Genomic DNA, 26,587 nt, shown 5'->3' on the forward strand with positions numbered 1-26,587 from the left:
TTTCTCAAGTGCTCAAGGAACATTCTCCAGGACAGATCATATATCTTGGGTCACAAATCAAGCCTTGGTAAATTTAAGAAAATTGAAATTATATCAAGTATCTTTTCGGACCACAATGCTATGAGACTAGAAATCAATTACAGGAAAATATCTGTAAATAATACAAACACATGGAGGCTAAACAATACACTACTTAATAACGAAGTGATCACTGAAGAAATCAAAGAGGAAATAAAAAAATACCTAGAAACAAATGACAATGGAGACACGATGACCCAAAACCTATGGGATGCAGCAAAAGCAGTTCTAAGAGGGAAGTTTATAGCAATACAAGCCCACCTTAAGGAACAGGAAACATCTCGAATAAACAATCTAACCTTGCACCTAAAGCAATAGAGAAAGAGGAACAAAAAACCCACAAATTTAGCAGAAGGAAAGAAATCATAAAAATCAGATCAGAAATAAATGAAAAAGAAATGAAGGAAACAATAGCAAAGATCAATAAAACTAAAATCTGGTTCTTTGAGAACATAAACAAAATGGATAAACCATTAGCCAGATTCATCAAGAAAAAAAGGGAGAAGACTCAAATCAATAGAATTAGAAATGAAAAAGGAGAAGTAACAACTGACACTGCAGAAATATAAAAGATCATGAGAGATTACTACAAGCAACTCTATGCTAATAAAATGGACAACCTGGAAGAAATGGACAAATTCTTAGAAATGCACAACCTGCCAAGACTGAATCAGGAAGAAATAGAAAATATGAACAGACCAATCACAAGCACTGAAATTGAAACTGTGATTAAAAACCTTCCAACAAACAAAAGCCCAGGACCAGATGGCTTCACAGGCGAAATCTATCAAACATTTAGAGAAGAGCTAAAACCTATCCTTCTCAAACTCTTCGAAAATATAGAAGAGGGAAGAACACTCTCAAACTCATTCTACGAGGTCACCATCACCTTGATACCAAAACCAGACAAGGATGTCACAAAGAAAGAAAACTACAGGCCAATATCACTGATGAACATAGATGCAGAAATCCTCAACAAAATACTAGCAAACAGAATCCAATAGCATATTATAAGGATCATACACCATGATCAAGTGGGGGTTATTCCAGGAATGCAAGAATTCTTCAATATACCCAAATCTATCAATGTGATAAAACGTATTAACAAACTGAAGGAGAAAATCCATATGATCATCTTAATAGATGCAGAGAAAGCTTCCAACAAATACCAACACCCATTTATGATAAAAATCCTGCTGAAAGTAGTCACAGAGGGAACTTTCCTCAACATAATAAAGGCCATATATGACAAACCGACAGCCAACATCATCCTCAATGGTGAAATACTGAAAGCATTTCCACTAAGATCAGGAACAAGACGAGGTTGCGCACTCTCACCACTCTTATTCAATATAGTTTTGGAAGTTTTAGCCACAGCAATCAGAGAAGAAGAGGAAATAAAAGGAATCCAAGTCTGAAAAGAATAAATAAAGCTGTCACTGTTTGCAGATGACATGATACTATACATAGAGAATCCTAAAGATGCTACCAGAAAACTACTAGAGCTAATCAATGAATTTCATAAAGTAGCAGGATACAAAATTAATGCATAGAAAACTCTTGCATTCCTATACACTAATGATGAAAAATCTGAAAGTGAAATCAAGAAAACACTCCCATTTACCATTGCAACAAAAAGAATAAAATATCTAGGAATAAACCTACCTAAGGAGACAAAAGACCTGTATGCAGAAAATTAGAAGACACTGATGAAAGAAATTAAAGGTGATACAAATAGATGAAGAGATATACCATGTTCTTGGATTGGAAGAATCGACATTGTGAAAATGACTCTACTACCCAAAGCAATCTACAGATTCAATGCAATCCCTATCAAACTACCACTGGCATTTTTCATAGAAGTAGAACAAAAAATTTCACAATTTCTATGGAAATGCAAAAGACCCCGAATAGCCAAAGCAATCTTGAGAACGAAAAACGGAGCTGGAGGAATCAGGCTCCCTGACTTCAGACTCTTCTACAAAACTACAGTAATGAAGACAGTATGGTACTGGCACAAAAACAGAAAGATAGATCAATGGAACAGGATAGAAAGCCCAGAGATAAACCCACGCACATATGGTCATCTTATCTTTGATAAAGGAGACAGGAATGTACAGTGGAGAAAGGACAGCCTCTTCAATAGGTGGTGCTGGGAAAACTGGACAGCTACATGTAAAAGAATGAGATTAGATCACTCCCTAACACCATACACAAAAATAAGCTCAAAATGGATTAAAGACCTAAACGTAAGGCCAGTAACTATCAAACTCTTAGAGGAAAACATAGGCAGAACACTCTATGACATAAATCACAGCAAGATTCTTTTTGACCCACCTCCTAGAGAAATGGAAATAAAAACAAAAATAAACAAATGGGACCTAATGAAACTTAAAAACTTTTCCACAGCAAAGGAAACCATAAACAAGACCAAAAGACAACCCTCAGAATGGGAGAAAATATTTGCAAATGAAGCAACTGACAAAAGATTAATCTCCAAAATTTACAAGGAGCACATGCAGCTCAATAACAAAAAACAAACAACCCAATCCAAAAATGGGCAGAAGATCTAAATAGATATTTCTCCTAAGATACACAGACTGCCAACAAACACATGAAAGAATGCTCAACATCATTAATCTTTAGAGAAATGCAAATCAAAACTACAATTAGATATCATCTCACACCAGTCAGAATGGCCATCATCAAAAAATCTAGAAACAATAAATACTGGAGAGGGTGTGGAGAAAAGGGAACCCTCTTACACTGCTGGTGGGAATGTGAATTGGTTCAGCCACTATGGAGAACAGTATGGAGGATCCTTAAAAAACTACAAATAGAACTACCATATGACCCAACAATCCCACTACTGGGCATATACCCTGAGAAAACCAAAATTCAAAAAGAGTCATGTACCAAAATGTTCATTGTAACTCTATTTACAATAGCCCGGAGATGGAAACAACCTAAGTGCCCATCATCAGATGAATGGATAAAGAAGATGTAGCACATATATACAATGGAATATTACTCAGCCATAAAAAGAAACGAAATTGAGCTATTTGTAATGAGCTGGATAGACCTAGAGTCTGTCACACAGAGTGAAGTTAGTCAGAAACAGAAAGACAAATACCGTATGCTAACACACATATACGGAATTTAAGAAAAAAAAATGTCATGAAACACCTAGGGGTAAGACAGGAATAAAGACAGAGACCTACTGGAGAACGGACTTGAGGATATGGGGAGGGGGTAGGGTGAGCTGTGATAAAGCGAGAGAGAGGCATGGACATATGTACACTAACAAACGTAAGGTAGATAGCTAGTGGGAAACAGCCGCATAGCACAGGGATATCAGCTCGGTGTTTTGTGACCACCTGGAGGGGTGGGATAGGGAGGGTGGGAGGGAGGGAGACCCAAGAGGGAAGAGATATGGGAACATATGTATATGTATAACTGATCCACTTTGTTATAAGGCAGAAACTAACACAGCACTGTAAAGCAATTTTACCCCAATAAAGATGTTTAAAAAAAAAGAGAGAGTATAGTTGAAAACTTCCCTAATATGGGAAAGGAAATAGTCAATCAAGCCCAGGAAGTAAAGAGAGTCCAATACAGGATAAATCCAAGGAGAAACATGCCAAGACACATATTAATCAAACTGTCAAAAATTAAATACAAAGAAAAAATATGAAAAGTAGCAAGGGAAAAACAACAAATAACATACAAGGGGATTGCACAGGAGGAGCTTCAAGAAGGTGGAAGAGTAAGATATGGAGATCACCTTACTCCCCACAAATACGTCAGAAATACATCTACATGTGGAACAACTCCTACAGAACACCTACTGAATGCTGGGAGAAGGTCTCAGAACTCCCAAAAGGCAAGAAACTCCCCACGTACCTGGGTACGGCAAAAGAAAAAAGAAAAAACAGAGACAAAAGAATAGGGACGGGACCTGCACCAGTGGGAGGGAGCTGTGAAGGTGGAAATGTTTCCACACACTAGGAAGCCCCTTTGCGGGTGGAGACTGCGGGTGGTGGAGGGAGGACGCTTCAGAGCCATGGAGGAGAGCGCAGCAACAGGGGTGCAGAGGGCAAAGCAGAGAGATTACCTCACAGAGGATCGGTGCTGACCAGCACACACCAGCCTGAGAGGCTTGTCTGCTCACCTGCCGGGACGGGTGGGAGTTGGGAGCTGAGGCTCTGGCTTCGGTCAGATCCCAGGGATAGGACTGGGGTTGGCTGCATGAACACAGCCTTAAGGGGGCTAGTGAGCCACCACTAGCTGGGAGGTAGTCCGGGAAAAAGTCTGGAGCTGCCGAAGAAACAAGAGACTTTTTCTTCCCTCTTTGTTTCCTGAGCGCGAGGAGAGGGGATTAAAAGCACCACTTAAAGGAGCTCCAGAGATGGGCACGAGCTGCCGCTATCAGCACGGACCCCACAGATGGGCATGAGATGCCAAGGCTGGTGCTGCAGCCACCAACAAGCCTGTGTGAAAGCACAGGTCACTATCCACACCTCCCCTCCTGGGAGCCTGTGCAGCCCGCCACTGCCAGCGTCCCGTGATCCAGGGACAACTTCCCCGGGAGAACACATGGCGTGCCTCAGCCTGGACCAACGTTATGCCGGCCTTTGCCACTGCAGGCTCACCCCGCAATCCTTACCCCTCCCTCCTCCCGGCCTGAGTGAGCCAGAGCTCCTGAATCAGCTGCTCCTTTAACACCCTCCTGTCTGAGTGAAGAATAGACGCCCTCAGGTGACCTACATGCAGAGGCGGGTCCAAATCCAAAGCTGAACCGAGGGAGCTGTGTGAACAAAGAAGAGAAAGGGAAATCTCTCCCAGCAGCCTCAGGAGCAGCGGATTAAATCTCCACAATCAACTTGATATACCCTGCATCTGTGGAATACCTGAGTAGACAACGAATCATCCCAAATTGAGAAGGTGACTTTGGGAGCAACGATATATGTATATTTTTTCCTTTTTCTCTTTTTGTGAGTGTGTATGTGTATTCTTCTGTGTGTGATTTTGTCTGTATAGCTTTGCTTTTACCATTTGTCCTAGGGTTCTGTCTGTCTTTTTTTTTTAAGACTTAAAAAATTTTGTTCTTAATAATTATTTTTTATTTTAATAAATTTATTTTATCTTCTTTCTTTCTTTCTTTCTTTCCTTCCTTCCTTCCTTCCTCCATCCTTCCTTCCTTCCTCCCTCCCTCCCTCCCTCCCTCCCTCTCTCTCTCTCTCTCTCCCTCTCTCTTTCTTTCTTTCTTTCTTTCTTTTTTCCTCCCTTTTATTCTGAGATGTGTGGAGGACAGGCTCTTGGTGCTCCAGCTGGGCAGCAGGGCTGTGCCACTGAGATGTGAGCACCAAGTTCAGGACACTGGTCCACAAGAGACCTCCCAGCTCCATGTAACCTCAAATGGCAAAAATCTCCCAGAGATCTCCATCTCAACACCAAGACCCAGCTCCACTCAACGACCAGCAATCTACGGTGTTAGACACCCAATGCCAAACAACTAGCAAGACAGTAACACAAACCCATCCATTAGAAAAGAGGTTGCCTAAAATCATAATAAGGCCACGAACACCCCCAAACACACCACCAGACGTGGACCTGCCCACCAGAAAAACAAGATCCAGCCTCATACACCAGAACACAGGCACTAGTCCCCTCCACCAGGAAGCCTAAACAAGCCACTGAACTAACCTTAGCCACTGGGGACTGACACCAAAATCATCGGGAACTACGAACCTGCAGCCTGTGAAAAGGAGACCCCAAACACAGTAAGTTAAGCAAAATGAGAAGACAGAGAAACACACAGCAGATGAAGGAGCAAGGCAAAAGCCCACGAGACCAAACAAATGAAGAGGAAATAGGCAGTCTAATTGATAAAGAATTCAGAATAACGATAGTAAAGATGATCCAAAATCTTTGAAAGAGAATGGAGAAAATACAAGAAACGTTTATCAAGGAACTAGAAGAAATAAAGAGCAAACAAACAGTGATGAACAACACAATAAATGAAATTAAAAATTCTCTAGAAGGGATCAATAGTGGAATAACTGAGGCAGAAGAACGGATAAGTGGCCTGGAAGATAAAATAGTGGAAATAACTACTGCAGAGCAGAAAGAAGAAAAAAGAATGAAAAGAATTGAGGACAGCCTCAGAGACCTCTGGGACAACATTAAATGCAACAACATTCGAAGCATAGGGGTCCCAGAAGAAGAAGACAAAAAGAAGGGACTGAGAAAATATTTGAAGAGATTAGAGTTGAAAAATTCCCTAATATGGGAAAGGAAATAGTCAATAAAGTCCAGTAAGTGCAGAGAGTCCCATATAGGATAAATCCAATGAAAAACACGTCAAGACACATAATAATCAAAGTATCAAAAATTAAATACAAAGAAAAAATATTAAAAGCAACAAGGGAAAAACAACAAATAACACACAAGGGAATCCCCATAAGGTTAGCAGCTGAACTTTCAGCAGAAACTCTGCAAGACAGAAGGGAGAGGCAAGACATATTTAAAGAGATGAAGGAGAAAAAACTACAACCGAGATTACTGTACCCAGCAAGGATCTCATTCAGATTTGATGGAGAAATTAAAACGTTAACAGACAAGCAAAAGCTTAGAGAATTCAGCACCACCAAAAAGCTTTACAACAAATGCTAAAGGAACTTCCCTAGGCAGGAAACACAAGAGAAGGTAAAGACCTACAATAATAAACCCAAAACAATTAAGAAAATGGTAATAGGAAAATACATATCGATAATTACCTTAAATGTAAATGGATTTAGTGCTCCAAACAAAAGACATAGATTGTCTGAATGGATCCAAACACAAGACCCGTATATATGTTCTCTACAAGAGACCCACTTCAGACCTAGGGACACATACAGACTGAAAGTGAGGTGATGGAAAAAGATATTCCATGCAAATGGAAATCAAAAGAAAGCTGGAGTAGCAATTCTCATATCAGGAAAAAACAGACTTTAAAACAAAGACTAATGCAAGAGACAAAGAAGGGCACTATATATGATCAAGGGATCAATCCAAGAAGAAGATACAAACTTGTAAATATCTATGCACCCAACATCGGATCAACTCAATACATAAGGCAAATACTAAGAGCCATAAAAGGGCAAATCGACAGTAATACAATCATAGTAGGGGACTTTAACACTCCACTTTCACCAATGGACAGATCATCCAAAAAGAAAATAAATAAGGAAAGACAAGCTTTAAATAATGCATTAAACAAGATGGATTTAATTGATATTAATAGGACATTCCATCCAAAAAAACCCCAAAATACACATTCTTCTCAAGTGCTCATGGAACATTCTCCAGGATAGATCATATCTTGGGTCACAAATCAAGCCTTTGTAAATTTAAGAAAATTGAAATCGCATCAAGTATCTTTTCCAACCACAATGCTATGAGACTAGATATCAATTACAGGAAAAAATCTGTAAGAAATACAAACACATGGAGGCTAAGCAACACACTACTTAATAACCAAGAGATCACTGAAGACTTCAAAGAGGAATTCAAAGAACACCTAGAAACAAATGACAAGAAAAACACGATGACCCAAAATCTATGGGATGCAGAAAAAGCAGTCTAAGAGGGAAGATTATAGCAATACAATCTTACCTTAAGAAACAAGAAACATCTAAAATAAACAACCTAACCTTACACCTAAAGCAATTAGAGAAAGAAGAACAAACAAAGAAAAAAACCCCCCAGAGTTAGCAGAAAGAGAGAAATCATAAAGATCAGATCAGAAATAATGAAAAAGAAATGTAGGAAACGATAGCAAAGATCAATAAAACTAAAATCTGGTTCTTTGAGAACATAAACAAAATTGATAAACCATTAGCCAGAATTATAAAGAAAAAAGGGAGAAGACTCAAATCAATAGAATTAGAAATGAAAAAGAAGAAGTAACAACTGACACTGCAGAAATACAAAGGATGATGAGAGATTAGTACAAGCAACTATATGCCAATAAAATGGACAACAAGGAGGAAATGGACAAATTCTTAGAAATGCACAGCCTTCTGAGACCGGATCAGAAAGAAATAGAAAATATGAAAAGACCAATAAAAAACACTGATATTGAAAGTGTGATTAAAAAATCTTCCAACAAACAAAAGCCCAGGAACAGATGGCTTCACAGGCGAAATCTATCAAACATTTAGAGAAGAGACAACAGCTCTCCTCAAACTCTTCCAAAATATAGCAGAGGGAAATACACTCCCAAACTGATTCTACGAGGCCACCATCACTCTGATACCAAAACCAGAAAAATATGTCACAAAGAAAGAAAACTGCAGGCTAATATCACTGGTGAACATAGATGCAAAAATCCTTAACAAAATAGTAGCAAACAGAATCCAACAGCACATTAAAAGGCTCATACACTATGATCAAGTGGGGTTTAACCCAGGAACGCAAGGATTCTTCAATATACACAAATCAATCAATAGGATACACCATATTAAAAATTGAAGGAGAAAACCCATATGATCATCTCAATAGATGCAGAGAAAGCTTTCAACAAAATTCAACACCCATTTATAATAACACTCCATAACGTAAGCATAGAGGGAACTTTCCTCAACATAATAAAGGCCATATATGACAAAACCAGAGCCAACACCGTCCTCAATGGTGAAAAACGGAACCCATTTCAATTAAGATCAGGAACAAGATAAGGTTGCCTACTCTCACCACTCTTATTCAACATAGTTTTGGAAGTTTTAGCCACAGCAATCAGAAAAGAAAAAGAAATAAAAGGAATCCAAATTGTAAAAGTAGAAGTAAAGCTGTCACTGTTTGCAGATGACATGATACTATACATAGAGATCTTAAAGATGCTGCCAAAAAATTACTAGAGCTAATCAATGAATTTGGTAAAGTAGCAGGATACAGAATTAATGCACATAAATCTCTTGCATTCCTATACACTAATGATGAAAAATCTGAAACTGAAATTAAGAAAACACTCCCATTTACCATTGCAACAAAAAGAATAAAATATCTAGGAATAAACCTACCTAAGGCGAGAAAAGAATTGTATGCAGGAAATTATAAGACACTGATGAAAGAAATTAAAGATGATACAAATAGATGGAGAGATATACCATTTTCTTGGATTGGAAGAATCAACATTGTGAAAATGACTCTACTACCCAAAACAATCTACAGATACAAGGAAATCCCTATCAAACTACCACTGGCATTTATCACAGAACTAGAACAAAAAATTTCACAGTTTGTTGGGAAACACAAAAAACACGTAATAGTCAAAGCAATCTTTTTTTTAAAATATCTTTATTGGAGTATAATTGCTTTACAGTGGTCTGTTAGTTTCTGCTTTATAACAAAGTGAATCAGTTATACATATACATATGTTCCCATATCTCTTCCCTCTTGCGTCTCCCTCCCTCCCACCCTCCCTATCCCACCCCTCTAGGTGGTCACAAAACACCGAGCTGATCTCCCTGTGCTATGTGGTTTCTTCCCACTAGCTATCTATTTTATGTTTGGTACTGAATATATGTCCAGGCCACACTCTCGCTTTGTCACAGCTTACCCTTCTCCCTCCCCATATCCTCAAGTCTATTCTCTAGTAGGTCTGTGTCTTTATTCCTGTCTTACCCCTACGTTCTTCATGACATTTTTTTTCTTAGATTCTATATATATGTGTTAGCATATAAATTTGCCTTTCTCTTTCTGACATAATTCACTCTGTATGACAGACTCTAGGTCCATTCACCTCACTACAAATAAATCAATTTCATTTCTTTTTATGGCTGAGTAATATTCCATTGTATATATGTGCCACATCTTCTTTATCCATTCATCCCATGATGGACACTTAGGTTGTTTCCATCTCTGGGCGATTGTAAATAGAGCTGCAATGAACATTTTGGTATATGACTCTTTTAGAATTATGGTTTTCTCAGTGTATATGCCCAGTAGTGGGATTGCTGGGTCATGTGGTAGTTCTATATGTAGTTTCTTAAGGAACCTCCATACTGTTCTCCATAGTGGCTGAACCAACTCACATTCCCACCAGCAGTGTAAGAGGGTTCCCTTTTCTCCACACCCTCTCCAGCATTTATTGTTTCTAGCTTTTTTGATGATGGCCATTCTAAATGGTATGAGGTGATACCTCATTGTAGTTTTGATTTGCATTTCTCTAATGATTAATGATGTTGAGCATTCTTTCATGCGTTTGTTGGCAGTCTGTATATCTTCTTAGGAGAAATGTCTATTTGGTCTTCTGCCCATTTTTTGATTCGGTTGTTTGATTTTTTTTTATTGAGCTGCATGAGCTGCTTGTAAATATTGGAGATTAATGCTTTGTCAGTTGCTTTATTTGCAAATATTTTCTCCCATTCTGAGGGTTGTCTTTTGGTCTTGTTTATGGTTTCCATTGCTGTGCAAAAGCTTTTAAGTTTCATTAGGTCCCATTTGTTTATTTTTGTTTTTATTTCCATTTCTCTAGGAGGTGGGTCCAAAAGGATCTTGCTGTGATTTATGTCATAGAGTGTTCTGCCTATGTTTTCCACTAAGAGTTAGTTTCTGGCCTTACATTTAGGTCTTTAATCCATTTTGAGCCTATTTCTGTGTATGGTGTTAGGGAGTGTTCTAATCTCATACTTTTACATGAACCTGTCCAGTTTTCCCAGCACCACTTATTGAAGAGGCTGTCTGCTCTCCACTGTATATTAGTGCTTCTTTTATCAAAGATAAGTTGACCATATGTGCGTGGGTTTATCTCTTGGCTTTCTATCCTTTTCCATTGATCTATATTTCTGTTTTTGTGCCAGAACCATACTGTCTTGATTACTGTAGCTTTGTAGTATAGTCTGAAGTCAGGGAGCCTGATTCCTCCAGCTCTGTTTTTTGTTCTCAAGATTGTTTTAGCAATTCGGGGTCTTTTTTCACATTGTGAAATTTTTTGTTCTAGTTCTGTGAAAAATGCCAGTGGTAGTTTGATAGGGATTGCACTGAATCTGTAGATTGCTTTGGGTAGTAGAGTCATTTTCACAACGTTGATTCTTCCAATCCAAGAACATGATATATCTCTCCATCTATCTGTATCATCTTTAATTTCTTTCATCAGTGTCTTCTAATTTTCTGCATACAGGTCTTTTGTCTCCTTAGGTAGGTTTTTTCCTAGATATTTTATTCTTTTTGTTGCAGTAGTAAATGGGAGTGTTTTCTTGATTTTAATTTCAAAGTTTTCATCATTAGTGTATAGGAATTCCAGAGATTTCTGTGCACTTATTTTGTATCCTGCTACTTTATGAAATTCATTGATTAGCTCTAGTACTTTTCTGGTAGCATCTTTAGGATTCTCTATGTATAGTATCATGTCATCTGCAAACAGTGACAGCTTTACTTCTTTTCCAGATTGGATTCCTTTTATTTCCTTTCCTTTTCTGTGGCTAAAACTTCCAGAACTATGTTGAATAAGAGTGGTTAGAGTGGGCAACCTTGTCTTGTTCCTGTTCTTAGTGGAAATGCTTTCAGTTTCTCACCATTGAGGATGATGTTGGCTGTGGGTTTGTCATATATGGCCTTTATTATGTTGAAGAAAGTTCCTTCTATGTCTACTTTCTGCAGGTTTTTTTTTTTATCATAAATGGGTGTTGAATTTTGTGGAAAGCTTTCTCTGCATCTATTGAGACGACCATATGGTTTTTCTCCCTCAATTTGTTAATGTCTTGTATCACATTGATTAATTTGCCTATGTTGAAGAATCCTTCCATTCGTGGGATAAACCCAACTGGATCATGATGTATCATCCTTTTAGTGTGCTGTTGGATTCTGTTTGCTCATATTTTGTTGAGGATTTTTGCATCTATATTCATCAGTGATACTGGCCTGTAGTTTTCTTTCTTTCTGATGTCCTTGTCTTGTTTTGGTATCAGGGTGATGGTGGTCTCATAGAATGAGTTTGAGAGTGTTCTTCCTTCTGCTATATTTTGGAAGAGTTTGAGAAGGATAGCTGTTATCTCGTCTCTAGATGTTTGATAGAATTCGCCTGTGAAGCCATCTGGTCCTGGGCTTTTGTTTGTTGGACGATTTTTAATCACAGTTTCAATTTCACTGCTTGTGATTGGTCTCTTCATATTTTCTGTTTCTTCCTGATTCAGTCTTGGCAGGTTGTGTATTTGTAAGAAATTGTCCATTTCTTTCAGGTTGTCCATTTTATTGGCATAGAGTTGCTTGTAGTAATCTCTCATGATCTTTTGTATTTCTGCAGTGTCAGTTGTTACTTCTCCTTTTTCATTTCTAATTCTATTGATTTGAGTCTTCTCCCTTTTTTTCTGATGAGTCTGGCTAATGGTTTATCAATTTTGTTTATGTTCTCAAAGAACCAGCTTTTAGTTTTATTGATCTTTGCTATCATTTCCTTCATTTCTTTTTCATTTATTTCTGCACTGATCTTCATGATTTCTTTCCTTCTGCTAAGTTTGGGGATTTTTTGTTCTTTCTCTAATTGCTTTAGGTGCAAGGTTAGGTTGTTTATTCAAGATGTTTCCTGTTTCTTAAGGTAGGCTTGTATTGCTGTAAACTTCCCTCTTAGAACTGCTTTTGCTGCATCCTATAGGTTTTGGGTCGTCGTGTCTCCATTGTGATTTGTTTCTAGGTATTTTTTAATTTCCTCTTTGATTTCTTCAGTGATCACTTCGTTATTAAGTAGTGTATTGTTTAGCCTCCTTGTGTTTTTATTTTTTACAGACCTTTTCCTATAAATGATATCTAGTCTCATAGTGTTGTGGTCGGAAAAGATACTTGATACAAATTCAGTTTTCTTAAATTTACCAAGGCTTGATTTGTGACCCAAGATATGATCTATCCTGGAGAATGTTCCATGAGCACTTGAGAAAAAATTGTATTCTGTTGTTTTTGGATGGATTGTCATATAAATATCAATTAAGTCCATCTTGTTTAATGTATCATTTAGGGCTTGTGTTTCCTTATTTATTTTCATTTTGGATGATCTGTCCATTGGTGAAAGTGGGGTGTTAAAGTCCCCTACTATGAATGTGTTACTGTCGATTTCCCTTTTTATGGCTGTTAGTATTTGCCTTATGTATTGAGGTGCTCCTTTGTTGGGTGCATAAATATTTTCAATTGTTAAATCTTCTTCTTGGATCGATCCCTTGATCATTATGTAGTGTCCTTGTTTGTCTATTATAATAGTCATATTTTAAAGTCTATTTTGTCTGATATGAGAATTGCTACTCCAGCTTTCTTTTGGTTTGCATTTGCATGGAATATCTTTTTCCATCCCCTCACTTTCAATCTGTATGTGTCTCTAGGTCTGAAGTGGGTCTCTTGTAGATAGCATATATATGGGTCTTGTTTTTGTATCCATTCAGCCAGTCTGTGTCTTCAAAGCAATCTTGAGAAAGAAAAACGGAGCTGGAGGAATTAGGCTCCCTGACTTCAGACTATACTACAAAGGTACAGTAATCAAGACCGTAAGGTGTTGGCACAGAAACAGAAATATAGAACAATGTAACAGGATAGAAAGCCCAGATATAAACCCACGCACATATGGTCACCTTATCTTTGATAAAGGAGGCATGAATGTACAGTGGAGAAAAGACAGCCTCTTCAATAAGTGGTGCTGGGAAAACTGGACAGCTACATGGAAAATAATGAAATTAGAACATTCCCTACCCCCATACACAAAAATAAACTCAAAATGATTAAAGACCTAAATGGAAAGACCTAATGAAACTTAAACGCTTTTGCACAGCAATGGAAACTGTAAAAAAGACAAGCCTCAGAATGGGAGAAAATATTTGTAAATGAATCAACTGACAAGGGAGTAATCTCCAAAATTTACAAGTATCTCATGCAGATCAATATCAAAAAAGCAAACAATCCAATCCAAAAATTGGTAGAAGGCCTAAATAGACATTTCTGCAAAGAAGATATACAGATTGCCAGCAAACACATAAAAAGATGCTCAACATCACTAATCATTAGAGAAATGAAAATCGAAACTACAATGAAGTATCACCTCACACCAGTCAGAATGGCCATCATCAAAAAATCTACAATGAATGCTGGAGAGGGTGTGGAGAAAAGGGTACCCTCTTGCATTGTTGATGAGAATGTAAATTGATACAGTCACTGTGGAGAAGAGTATGGAGGTTCCTTAAAAAACTAAAAGTAGAACTACCATACGACCCAGCAATCCCACTACTGGCTATATACCCTGAGAAAACCATAATTCAAAAAGAGTTATGTACCACAATGTTCACTGCAGCTCTATTTACAATAGTCAGGACATGGAAGCAACCTAATGGTCCATCAACAGATGAATGGATAAAGGAGATGTGGCACATATATACAATGGAATATTAATCAGCCTTAAAAAAATGAAATTGAGTTCTTTGTAGTGTGGTGGATGTACCTAGAGACTGTCACACAGAGTGAAGTAAGTCAGAAAGAGAAAAACAAATACCTTACGCTAACATATATATATGGAATTAAAAAAAATAAAAAGGTTATCAAGAACCTAGGGGCTGGTAGGAATAGAGACGCAGATGTAGAGAATGGAGTTGAGGACCTGTGGAGGGGGAATTGTAAGCTGGAACAAAGTGAGAGAGTGGCATGGACTTACATATACTACCAAATGTAAAACAGATAGCTAGTGGGAAGTGGCCACATAGCACAGGGAGATCAGCTCAGTGTTTTGTGACCACCTAGAGGGGTGGGATAGGGAGGGTGGGAGGGATATGCAAGGGGGAGGAGATATGGGAGGATATATGTATATGTATAGCTGATTCACTTTGCTATAAAGCAGAAACTAACACACCATTGTAATGCAGTTATATAAATATGTTAACAAAATTATTTTAAACATGCTAAATTTCAATCAAAGGCCGATGGCCAAATAAATTATAGTTGATCTAACTAATGGAAAACAAGAAATTCATTAAAAATCACAATCTCATAAGCTTTAAATATTGGAAAACATCAAATGAAACAAAAATATAGTGTAAAGTCGATTATACAGTGTCATAGCAATTTATTTGTGCATATTTATATGCATATAAATTGTACTAGAAAATTTAAAAAAATTAACAGCTTTTAAATTTCTTTTGTTTCTGTAGGTTTCAACATTTTCTAACTTTTTATTTATAAATTATATATCAAAAAGTACCATTATGATAATGTTTATTTTGTGTATACTTCCCCTAAGACCTTTTTCATCCCATTGGGTACTATTATGTCAGACTTTCATTGTAATAGAGAATAGAACATGTTGATATCTATGAAACAGAAGTATAAGTGATTGGTGTAATGTCTGTATAATGCTTAGTAGATGGGCCCCCACTGTGAAGAAATGAAAGAGGTATCATTAAAAAGAAAAAAAAAGAATTTTTGCATCTATGTTCATCAGGAATACTGACATGTATCTTTCTTTTCTTTAGTAACTTTCTTTAGTTTTGGTAACAGGTGATGCTGGCCTTATAAAATGAGTTTGGAAGTATTCCCTTTTCTATTTCTTGGAAGAGTTTAAGAAGGATTAGTATTAATTCTTCTTTGAATGTTTGGTAGAATTCACACATGAAGCCATCAGGTCCTGGGCTTTTTTTTGTTGTGAGATTTTTGATTTCTGATTCAATCTCCCTATTTATTATTGGTATGTTCAGGCTTTCCGTTTCTTTCTGATTTAATTTTTAGTAGTTTGTATGTTTCTAGGAATTTATCCATTGCTAGGTTATCTAGTTTGTTTATAATAGGTCTTTATGATCCTTTTTATTTCTGAAGAATCTTTTGTAATGTCTTCTCTTTTATTTCTGATTTTATTTGAATCTTCTCTCCTTTTTTTTCATCTAAGAGTTTGTCAATTTTGTTTATCTTTTAAATAATTACCTCTAGTTTTGTTGACTTGTTATAATTTTTTCCCTAATTGATTTAGTTCTGCTCTGATCTTTATTATTTCCTTTGTTCTGCTAACTCTGGGCTTATTTTGTTGTTTTTCCTGTTCATCAATGTGTAAAGTTATGTTGTTTATTTAAGATCCTTCTTTTTTAATGGAGGTGTTTACTGCTATAAACTTCCATCTTATAACTGCTTTTGTTACATCCCTATTTTTATTATGTTGTGTTTTCATTTTTGTTTTTCTCAAGATACTTTTAAAATTCCCTATGGATTTCCTCTTTGATCTAATGGTTGTTCAAGAGTGTATTATTTAGTTTCCATGTATTTGTGAATTTTTCTATTTCCCTGCTGTTATTGATTTCTATTTCATTTTCTGTCATGGTCAGAGGAGATACTTAGAATTATTTCCATTATCTTAAATTTGTTATGACTTGTTTTGTGACCTAAAATGTTATCTTTCTGGAGGATGTCCTATGTGCCCTTGAGAAGAATGTGTGTTCTGCTGCTGTTGGGCAGAAATTTCTGTCTATGTCAGTTAGGTCAATATTGTTATTCAACTCAGCTGTTTGTTTATTGATTTTCTGTCTGCATGGCCTACACATTATAAGTGGAGTATTGAAGCTCCCTACTATTATTGTATTGCTGTCAATTCCTGCCTTCAAATCTGTCATTGTTTGCTTTATATATTTAGGTACTCTGATATTGGGTGCATATATGTTTATAATTGTTATATTTTCCAGTTGAATTGACCCTTCTATCATTATATAATGTCTTTTGTTTCTAGAGACAGTTTTAGATTTAAAGTCTATTTTGCCTGATATAAGTATAGCCACCCCTGTTTCTTTTGGTTACCATTTGCATGCAGTATCTTTTTCCATCTCTTCACTTTCAGGCTATGGTGTCTTTATTCTAAAGTGAGTCTTTTGTAGACAGAGTATTTCTGATCTTGTTTTTTAAAATCAATTCAGCCACTCTGTGCTCTTTGAATGATGAGTTTAATTCATTTACATTTAAGATAATTATTGATAAGTGAGGGTTTACTATTACCATTTTGATAATTGATTTCTTGCAGTTCTTTTGACCCTCTCTTCCTCTCTTGCTGTCTTCCTTTGTTATTTGATGATTTTTTTATAGTGATCTGCTTTGGTTTCCTTCTCTATGTCTTTTGTTTATTATAGGTGTTATTTTGTGTGTGTATGTGTGTGTGTGGTTAGCTCGAGGTTTGCATAAAATATCTTGTAGTTATATCTTTCTATTTTAAGTTGTTAAAAACTTAAATTTAATAGCATACCAAAATACTTTTACTCCCCCCAGCACTTATACTTTATGTTCTTTTGGTCAGAGTTTGATCTTTTTATATTGTGTATCCGCTAACAAATTTTTATCTACTAACTTTTATATTAGGGTTAAAAGTAATTCATGCACCATTATCATTAATGAAACACTTCAGACTGATGAAAGGTTTGAGCCTGGGAGACTTAAAGAAAGAATAAAAGGGAGAAAATTGGAAATAATGAGCTGCTTAGAAGACTAGATTAAAAGGTTAGCTCCTTCTGATGAATTCTAATGGAACCATTGCCTATGAGAACAGGAATGAACCTTAAAGTCATCTAGGGACTTCCCTGGTGGTCAAGTGGTTAGGATTCCATGCTTTCAGTGCTGAGGGCCAGGGTTTGATCCCTGGTTGGGGAACTAAGATCCTACAAGCCACACAGGTCAGCTAAAAAAATGTCATCTAGACTCCAGATTCTAGATTCTAAAGCATCTTTAGATCAAGTCATGTAGCCTTTATTTGAATGCTTCCAAAGGTGGAGGACTAAGTTTCTTGCAAAAGAGTCCATTCAATATTCCTAAAACTCTAAATTTTAGAAAGATTTTCCCAAATCTTTGGCCTACTAGAAGAACTTTCTAACATTCAGTGTGAGCTTTGAGAATGTCATCAGCTGTCTCTTGAGGTAGAAAGCTCCCTGTCACTGGAAATATTTAAAGCAAACTATGTACATAATTGCTTCTGAGCATGTTGTATAGAAAATTAATTTTTCATAGTGACATCAGCAAGATGATGGACTAGAAGCTCCCAATGCTCTTCCCCTCCCCCACAAAAACAACAAATAAACAACTACATGCCATCTACAATATTCTGGAGTTGAAAGAGCTCCAGAATACAACAAAAAAAGCTGCAGAAACTCATGGAGCACAGAGACAGAATGGTCACATAGAAAAGTATAGTAAGCAGTTTAACTTCATTGCCCCATCCCTCAGTCTGACAGAGCTTGGGGCCAAGAGGAACCCCCTTGGCCTGACCTCTCCCAAAAAGTGGAAAGAAGAGCAGGAGGACTTCAGTAGCCTACATCATTGCTGTGGACACAAGCATATTTCAACATGGTGGTGCCCTGAATTCTTCATTGCCATTGAATCCAGGTGATGTAGCTGCCTAGAACCCAAACTGCTGCGACCACTCCCCAGAAAAAGGTACTGCAGCATCCCCTCCCAGAGAAGCTGCCACCACTGCACCCTCACTGGGAAAGTGCTGATGCATCCCTCCAATCAAAGCTGACACCACTGCATCCTGCTCCCCCTGCCAGAGTCACAGTCCTCCCGTCTGAAAGCATGTACACACCCTGGACCCCAGTTCCATGGCTGTTCAGCACACACCCATGCCTCACATACTAAGGCTACCATCATGGTGAACACACCTGTCCACCAGCCCCAGGTACCAAAGTTGTTCTAGATGCTCCTGAGCTCCAACCCTGGTACCATGGTCACTTTGCAGGTGCCCACTCCCCAGACACCAACACTATTGCCTCCACAAATGTGTCTGTGCCCCTGATCCTGGCATCATTGCTACCACATGTGTAACTGTGTGCTGGACCCAGCAACAAGAGCTATCCCCTTGGCAATGACTTCCTCCTGTGGAGGAAAAGGAGAACAGGAGGACGAAGCAGTCTTCACCAGCAAGGAACACAATAGCCCTTACCATCACTATGTAAACTCACAACCTTTGTCACTGAGGTCCTCTGCAGTTTTTGCTGACACTGACCTCAGCTGATGGAGCTCTATAAGGACTATGCCTCTGTGCCCTCCCTGAAGCCAGAACCACTGCTGCACACCCTGGAGCTGGAGTCACCATATCCAAACCAGTTGACACTCTCACACCCACCTATAGGTAAAAGTCTTTACCCCGAAGACAGTTCATAAAGTCCTGAAAAGGCAATTGCTCCCTCAAATGTGCAGACATCAACACAAGGCTACCAGAAACACACAAAAAAATCAAGGAAACATGACATCACCAAAGAATAACAATAATTTTCCAATAACTGATCTAAAAGAAATAGAGATCTATGAATTTCCTGGAAGTGAATTCAAAATAATTGTTTTAAGGAAGTTCAGTGAGCTATAAGAGAACACAGATGGACAACTCAATGAAACCAGGAAAGCAATACCTGAAAAAATGAGAGGTTCAACAATAAGACAGAAATCATAAAAAAGAACCAAACAGAAATTCTGGAGCTGCAGAATACAGTGAATGAAATGAAAAAATGCAAAAGGGAGTTTCAACAGCAGACTTGATCAAGCAGAAGAAAGAATCTGAAAACAGGTCATTTGAAATTATCTAGTTAGAGAAGAAAAAGAAGAATGAAAAAGTGTGAAAGAAAGCAAACCTATATATACATTATGGGAGACCCAGAAGGAGAAGAACGAGGAAGAAAGGGGCAGAAAGCTATTTAAAGAAATAATGGTTAAAAACTTTCCAAATCTTGAGAGGGAAATGGACATCCAGATTCATGAAGCTCAAAAATTTCCAAACAATATCAACCCAAAGAAGACTACACTGAGACACAATATAATCAGATTGTCAAAAGTCAAGGACAAAGAGAGAATTCTGAAAGCATCAAGAGAAAATTAGCTCATCACATGTAAGGGAACCCCCATAAGACTATAAGCAGTTTTCTCAACAGAAACCTTGCAGGTCAGGAAAGAGTGAGATGATGTAATCCAAGTATTGAAAGAAAAAAAACTTACATCTGAGAATACTATACCTGGCAAAATTATCCTTTAAAATGAAGGACAGATAAAGTCTTTCCCAGACAAACAGAAACTGAGGGAATTTGTCACCACTAGACCTACCTTACAAGAAATGCTCAAGGGAGTTCTTCAAATTGAAATAAAAAAAAAACATGCTAAACAGCAACATGAAAGTATAAATCTCACAGGTAAAGGTAAATATATAGACATATACAGATTAATGAAGTTCTTCTCCACTCTTTATTCTGGCATTGATAATCCTCCACAATCAGGCCCCATCTACCTCTTCAGACATATTTAAACTTTCCCAAACTCTTCTGGTCAAATGGAGTCCCCATTTTACTCTATTCCAAAAAGGTTCTCTTTTGTTACTTAGCTTTTCCTTATACCAAGTCCCCTGCTCAGGACTTCCTCCTGCCCCTAATCCCCTACCACCAATAAAATCCTATTCATCTTTCAAGGTCAGTCTCAAATCTCTCCTCTATTAACTCTTCCTAGGGGACCATATTAATCTCTTCCTCCCCTGAACTTCCATATCACTATACTGTCTGTTTCATTCATCTGGCAATCAAGCATCTGCCTTGTAACATCTTTGAAAACTTATTTGTCTCGAATATTTTCATTTAACTGTTTCTTTGGTGTGTATCTTATCTCCCCAACTATCTAAAAAGCTCATTGAGATCAGGAACCAAAGCTACACCTTCTTTTCAACTCTCTATGGAACAGAACTGGGCACCTAGTAGGGGCTCACTTCTTAATGTGTACTGACTGGTTTTAGATAGGTTACCCCATTACTTCGTAGTGACTTTAGTAGTCCACTAAGTCCATGATTAACCTTTTTTCACCCCGTGTCAGGCATTGACAGCTGATAAGGTGCATATGAGAGAAAGCATATTTGACTCTTCAAGCCTCAAGCAGGACAAATTGCTAAGATGCAGGTAGTGAGATATTTTACTATTGGCTAAAAGTGTTCCTTAATAGATCTAGGTCCCTGGAGCAGCTCCACAGAGGTTGTGATTATAAACTGAAATTCACAACTCTTTCAAGAGAGTTAACAGGCAGATTTTTTTCCTTTCTAGTTTGTGCTGGGTAGTCAACAAGAAGGTGTTTAATTCAGTTGAGTCAGGAATGGCACATCAATGCTCTGATGGCTTTCTCTAGAAGTTCTTGCATTCCTGGACTGATAATTAAAATTCAAGATCTTCTATGTGACCTTTTATGACAAATTGAAATTGAGAAGTCCTCCAGTGTGGGTAGAGATAAGCCAAGGAAATGAAAGAGATTGGTCTACAGGGGTGAGAATAGGAGAGGAGTGTGGAAATCATAACTTTTTGTGGCTACCTTTAATGCTGAGTCATAGTGACTGTATTGGGGGTGGGCAGGAGGGACAGGATGTGCTTCTCCATTAGGAAAAGAAGAAGAAAATAACAAAGGAGTGAAATGCTGAGTGCTAAGTCATGTAAAGACCATCATCAGATTGTAAGCAAAGAAGCTCTCAATTAAGCATTTACAATGTGGGACCAGGAGAGGTCTCAATGATATGTGGAGACGTACCTAGTCCCTAGTTCAGTCAACTTGTCATATACTCATAGCCATGAGTAGTAGAATGAATAGTTATGAAAGTAAGTGGTCAAAAGCCTGAGAAGTCCTAGGGGAGTGAGGACAGATGTTTTTTCTCCATGGCATTGTTTTTATATATAAAACCCATTATTACCCATTATTTTACACTGCTCCACCCCAAATGTTTATAAAAATCCTCTACCCTTTGCTAGTTACTTAAGACATCAGGTTCTTTTTAAGGGTGGATTCATCTTCCCCTTTATCTCTAAGACCTTCACAGCAGAACTTTGCTTTAGGATGAACCATGTATCATTCTCTTTCTAAATCCTGACTCCAAGATTACCTTCAGATTCATTTATTCATTCAAAAAATATTTATTGAGCCTCTACTATGTGGCAGACACTGTGCTAAGTAAATAAATGACAAAATCCCTCCCCTCTTGAAACTTACATAACTTGTATTGCTAAGGAGAAAAGGAAGCCTGCCATTCTTTGGGGAGGACTGCTCCTTGCTTTTCCCTCTACATTTCCTTTGTTGTAGATGGTACACAGAGAGGCAGAATGGCATAATGGTTAAGGACATAGGCTTTGGAGTCACACAGCCTGGGTCCAAATCTTGGCTTTGCTACTGAGTAATTATTTCATCTTGGTCTGGTTCCTTCTCTTTTTTGAGCCTCAATTTCCTTAGCTGTTACTGTAGTCACTCAGCAGACCCAAGTGAAGACTGCTGATTGCAGCTAAGCTAACAGAAGAACATCTAAGTTAGCTGCTCACATACCTCTTGAGTGCCTCATACATTGAGCATACAGTGACATCTACATATCAAGTGGATGTGTACAGAGGTATCTAAACCACATACTTACCAAGGTTTGAGTCTAAGTGAATTACTCCTATTTATAAACAGGTTTCCTAATGATATCCACCCACAATTCCTGACCAGATTGTATCTGCTTCCATCTTATTAGTTCCCTGTTGGAAAGGTAGCTTAGCTAATGCAATCAATTAAGTGTTTACCCGTGAGAGTTGTGTAGATTCTCTATTATTTCCCTTACCTTACGAATTTCTCCCTGTTGCACGGTTTTTATGACGTTAATCCATTCTTCCATATCTTTCCGGTTGGGTGCAGCCAGTGTAACTTTTCGTTGTGGTGTGATCACCTACACAAAAACACATTATTAGCTGGTTCCCACTCCAAAACTTTGCCCCCAAACAAAGCCTTTGAACTCTCCAAGAAACTAGACAGATCTACTAAGCACATCCCAAGCCATTTCTTAAATATAAGACAGAAGCTCCCAGAGCCACTCACAGTTCCTTAGATAACCACCTCAACTAATAATAATGGTAATAATAATAAACAACACTTTAATGGCACTTACTACGTACTGGGCATTGTTCTATTGTACTTTATGTATATTGTTTATTTCAATCTTCCTTACAACCCCTTGATCTGGGCATTATTATTTTTCCCACTTAATAGGATATTTTTCCATGGCAAAGGGAGTTAAATGACGTGCCCACGTCCACCTAGCAGGTAAAAAGCTAAGCCAGAATTCGAACCTAGATTCTTTGGCTCCAGCACACATGCTCTTAAACACTAAGCCATGCACCCATCTGTTATTCAAATGAGGTTGTGTGAAAATCCTACTTGCTTACTGCTGCTCTATCTACTTGAAAAGGGTGAAAGGGTATATTTTTCATCAGGGTGTGCCTCTTTCTGTTTGAGGGGAGAGTGAGAATGGAGTGGGGAAACTACAAATCCAGTTTCTTTCTTTCTTATGGTCTGGGACAACCTGAAGAGGATTTTACTATCATCTCTCTTAATCCTGCATGGTGCAAAAACCTTTCAGGAACAATGAGAAAGCCATGCTGAGGGTCTAGCAGAGGTAGGCCATGATCAGGGCTTCATCTTCTCACAGAGGACAGGAGGGAGCATGGATAGCTGTAGCATCAGTCATTGCTTCAATGGCCCTACTTGCCTTCACTACCAGCGGCCGCCACCCCAAGCCCAAATCTTGGAGCTAGAGCTTACCACACCAACAAGCAACTTCTTTCTCCTTGTGCATGTGTCTGTGATAAATAGCAATAGGAACTAGTGGGAATTGTGACAATAGATAGCTGCTCCTTTGGTCCAAACCCATTCTTGTGTGGGGCTGATGAATAGTGCCTCTGTGTTTTAATTAGGCTAAGGGGCAACCTAACCCTTGGAATTTCTTTGTAGAATGGAGACCAAAAACATTATCTTGCATGTTCATCACCCAAAGGTTAAGATTTTTGGGACTGGGTCAACAGAAACCTCAGCTTTGTCCTGGGTCAGTATGATATAATAAGAGAGAAATGAGAGCAGGATCTTCCTCTTATATCCAACTGCTCTCCCTTCAAAAGAGAATAGACTGTGGACCAGCCATGGAATCAGGGTATTGGGCCCATAGCTCTTTAGTCTGCTAAGTACCACTCTCTACCTGCCTGAAGAGGAACCCTGGTCTCCATAACCCACCACTGAGGCTGAGAAAAAGCATTTCTGGGAGGAGGTGGGTAGGAGGATTCCTGGGCCAATGGACTTGCTATTTTTCAGTGAGCTTTCTATTCTGGATTTACGTGAATGACCAAAGCCTTATGACATTTCAGCAGTGACAAGCCCTTGAATACTTCCCTAGAAAATCCTCTGCTTTCTTTGAAGTACTCTCATCAGTAATCTCAGCATAGGATAGCTTTCAGTTTGGATTTACGTTCTTATCTATTTCATCAAAGGAGAGAATGTCATGTAGTTTGATTATCCTGATATATTCTACAACATATTGGCAGTCTCTTGAAAGCCTCCCAATGACACTCATCTAAATTATCTTCACCAGGAGGATTGATTTTTGTAATAGTCACTCCTCCCGCCCCAAAATCAGCTCAGCTTTATATCAGGCTGGTAGTAGGGAATAGGGCCATCACTTTTTTTCCCATCAGTGGGCTGGTAGAAAATATTCACATGAATAATCTTTAGCATTCATTTGCAATGCTACTTTAAGTGGATTTCCATACGCACTTTGGGATCAAAGGAAACTTGGGAAATCTGAACTCTAAAGAGGCAACAGGTGGTTATGGCAACCCCTCCTCCCAACTAGCTCCCACCCCTGGCCATTCAGTCATTCCTAATCTTACTTACGCAAAAACTGTGGCAAAGGTTTCTACAGCTGCTTTCTGCCAAGGCAACTTGAGACAGATCAATTGTTTCAAAGCGTGCAAACTGGAAAGGTATAAGAGGGAGAGGGACAAGGAACCATCTGGTTAATAAGGCAAAGAGACACTAAAAGGTAAACACACACACACACACACACACACACACGCACACTATTAGGCATTTTTGGCAGTCATGATCCCATTATTTCTTTGGCTTGAGCTGGGATTTATTTAGCATCATGGTTTTTATTGATATATCATGGGACAAACAAAAAACAAACCAAACTAAACCAAAAACACAACTCTTCCCAAAATTTTTATGTGGATTTATAGGAAGGCTTAGGTAGTTCAGCTACCTAAAGGTTTACGCTGGAGAAGATAATGGGATATGGTCTATCTAGGGGCCTAGTGGAGCAGGTAAGGGTTAGCCACCTTAATGCTTGCCAACATGTTGGCCCATCTCCCCACAAAACATTTCCTGGTACCCACCCATTAACCCAACTGACAAGAATATATATATATTCTCTTACCGCAGGATGGTGTGCAAAGCAGAGCCTTTGTCCTCGAACCAGAAAATATCTGAGTTTCCACCTCTTGAAGGAGTTACAGTTCTTCAGCAGAGGTCCTTCCTTCAGTATTTTCTGAAAGATAGCAGCATAGTGTTGAGTAATTAGATCAATTTGCAAGACCATATCACTTGTCCTCTCATTTGAGAAGATCAGATATCTGGAAAGCTCTCTGTCACATATCTGAGGAATGGCTCAAGGTCCAGGCAAGAAGACGAGGAAGTTAGTTCAATCAGAAAGGGTATTGGTTACCCTTGGATAACACATTCAGGGTGATATAGGCTCTAAGTTTCTAAGGATACATGGCCCAAGAACCATGGAGAACATTGCCATTGGTGGTGGGAGGTGGGAAGGAGGGACGGAACACATAAATATAAGAACTACATTCCTAGGGAAGAACAAATGGTCGGGAAAGAGGCTGAATTCAGTAAAGGCAGATTTTCTGGAAGTCTCCAGATTGTAGGCCTGGACAGGGCCTTCCTCTCTGCTCTTTTAGAGTGTTCCTTTTAGAACGTTAAGTTGGATCACATTCCTTCCCTGCTCACAAGCCTCCAATGGCTTCCCAACACTTTTAGAACCAAATCCCAAGTCTTTACCATGGCCTTCAAGGGATTCATGATCTGGTGAGAGCAAAAAGGACACCAAAAAGGAACTACCATTTGATTACTTTCTTTACATATCTCATAGTCTGACCAACTGATTTTTCAGTTACTTGTCAGATAGACTGACTCTAACCAAGCAGAGAGTCTACTTACCACTGTTACAATTGGGGAGGTTCTCAGTTACATTTATAGAATACAAATCAATATGCAAGTCTACCATTTGGGAGAAGTACTCAAACCCGCCAAGCTGGAACAAAGCCCATGCTGAATGGACGAAGAGACAGACGTTAAGTCATCGGATCAAAGCTCTACCATGAATTCCATCCAACATCTAAATTAGAATTCACCATTTGGTGGTTGTGGAAGTGTTTTATTTGGCCCATCTGATGTTTTTTCAGTTTTTAATTAGTTCATAATATTTAAAAGGCAGAAATTTTCAAATAAAAATCCAAGTTTCCATTTTTTTAAAAAATCAGAACAGCTGGTAACAGTGGACCTATCTTCTCACATGGCAACAATCTGCTGGAACAGAGTAGCAGCTGCTCCCTTCAGATGGGGCACCCGACTCCAGCAGGTATTTAAGTTTGGAACCCTGTCTGAACAATCTTTTGCTACTCCCATTCTCCCAAATATACACACATCTATTACATTACCT

At 38.3% G+C, this 26,587-nt stretch overlaps 1 protein-coding gene across 1 annotated transcript in view; it reads right to left on the reverse strand.

The window, feature by feature from the left end:
- DGKK (diacylglycerol kinase kappa) overlaps positions 1 to 26,587 on the reverse strand; it is a gene marked incomplete at both ends in the record, with an annotated part of 159,759 nt that overhangs the window by 83,289 nt on the left and 49,883 nt on the right. The window contains 3 exons of the mRNA XM_082681869.1: positions 22,652 to 22,756; positions 24,751 to 24,831; positions 25,295 to 25,405. Of these exons, the coding sequence (XP_082537995.1) occupies positions 22,652 to 22,756; positions 24,751 to 24,831; positions 25,295 to 25,405 (297 nt within the window). The remainder of the gene's footprint in view (positions 1 to 22,651; positions 22,757 to 24,750; positions 24,832 to 25,294; positions 25,406 to 26,587) is intronic.

The sequence above is a fragment of the Grampus griseus genome, assembly GCF_964374135.1.
Source record: "Grampus griseus genome assembly, chromosome: X".
Lineage (NCBI taxonomy): Eukaryota > Metazoa > Chordata > Mammalia > Artiodactyla > Delphinidae > Grampus > Grampus griseus.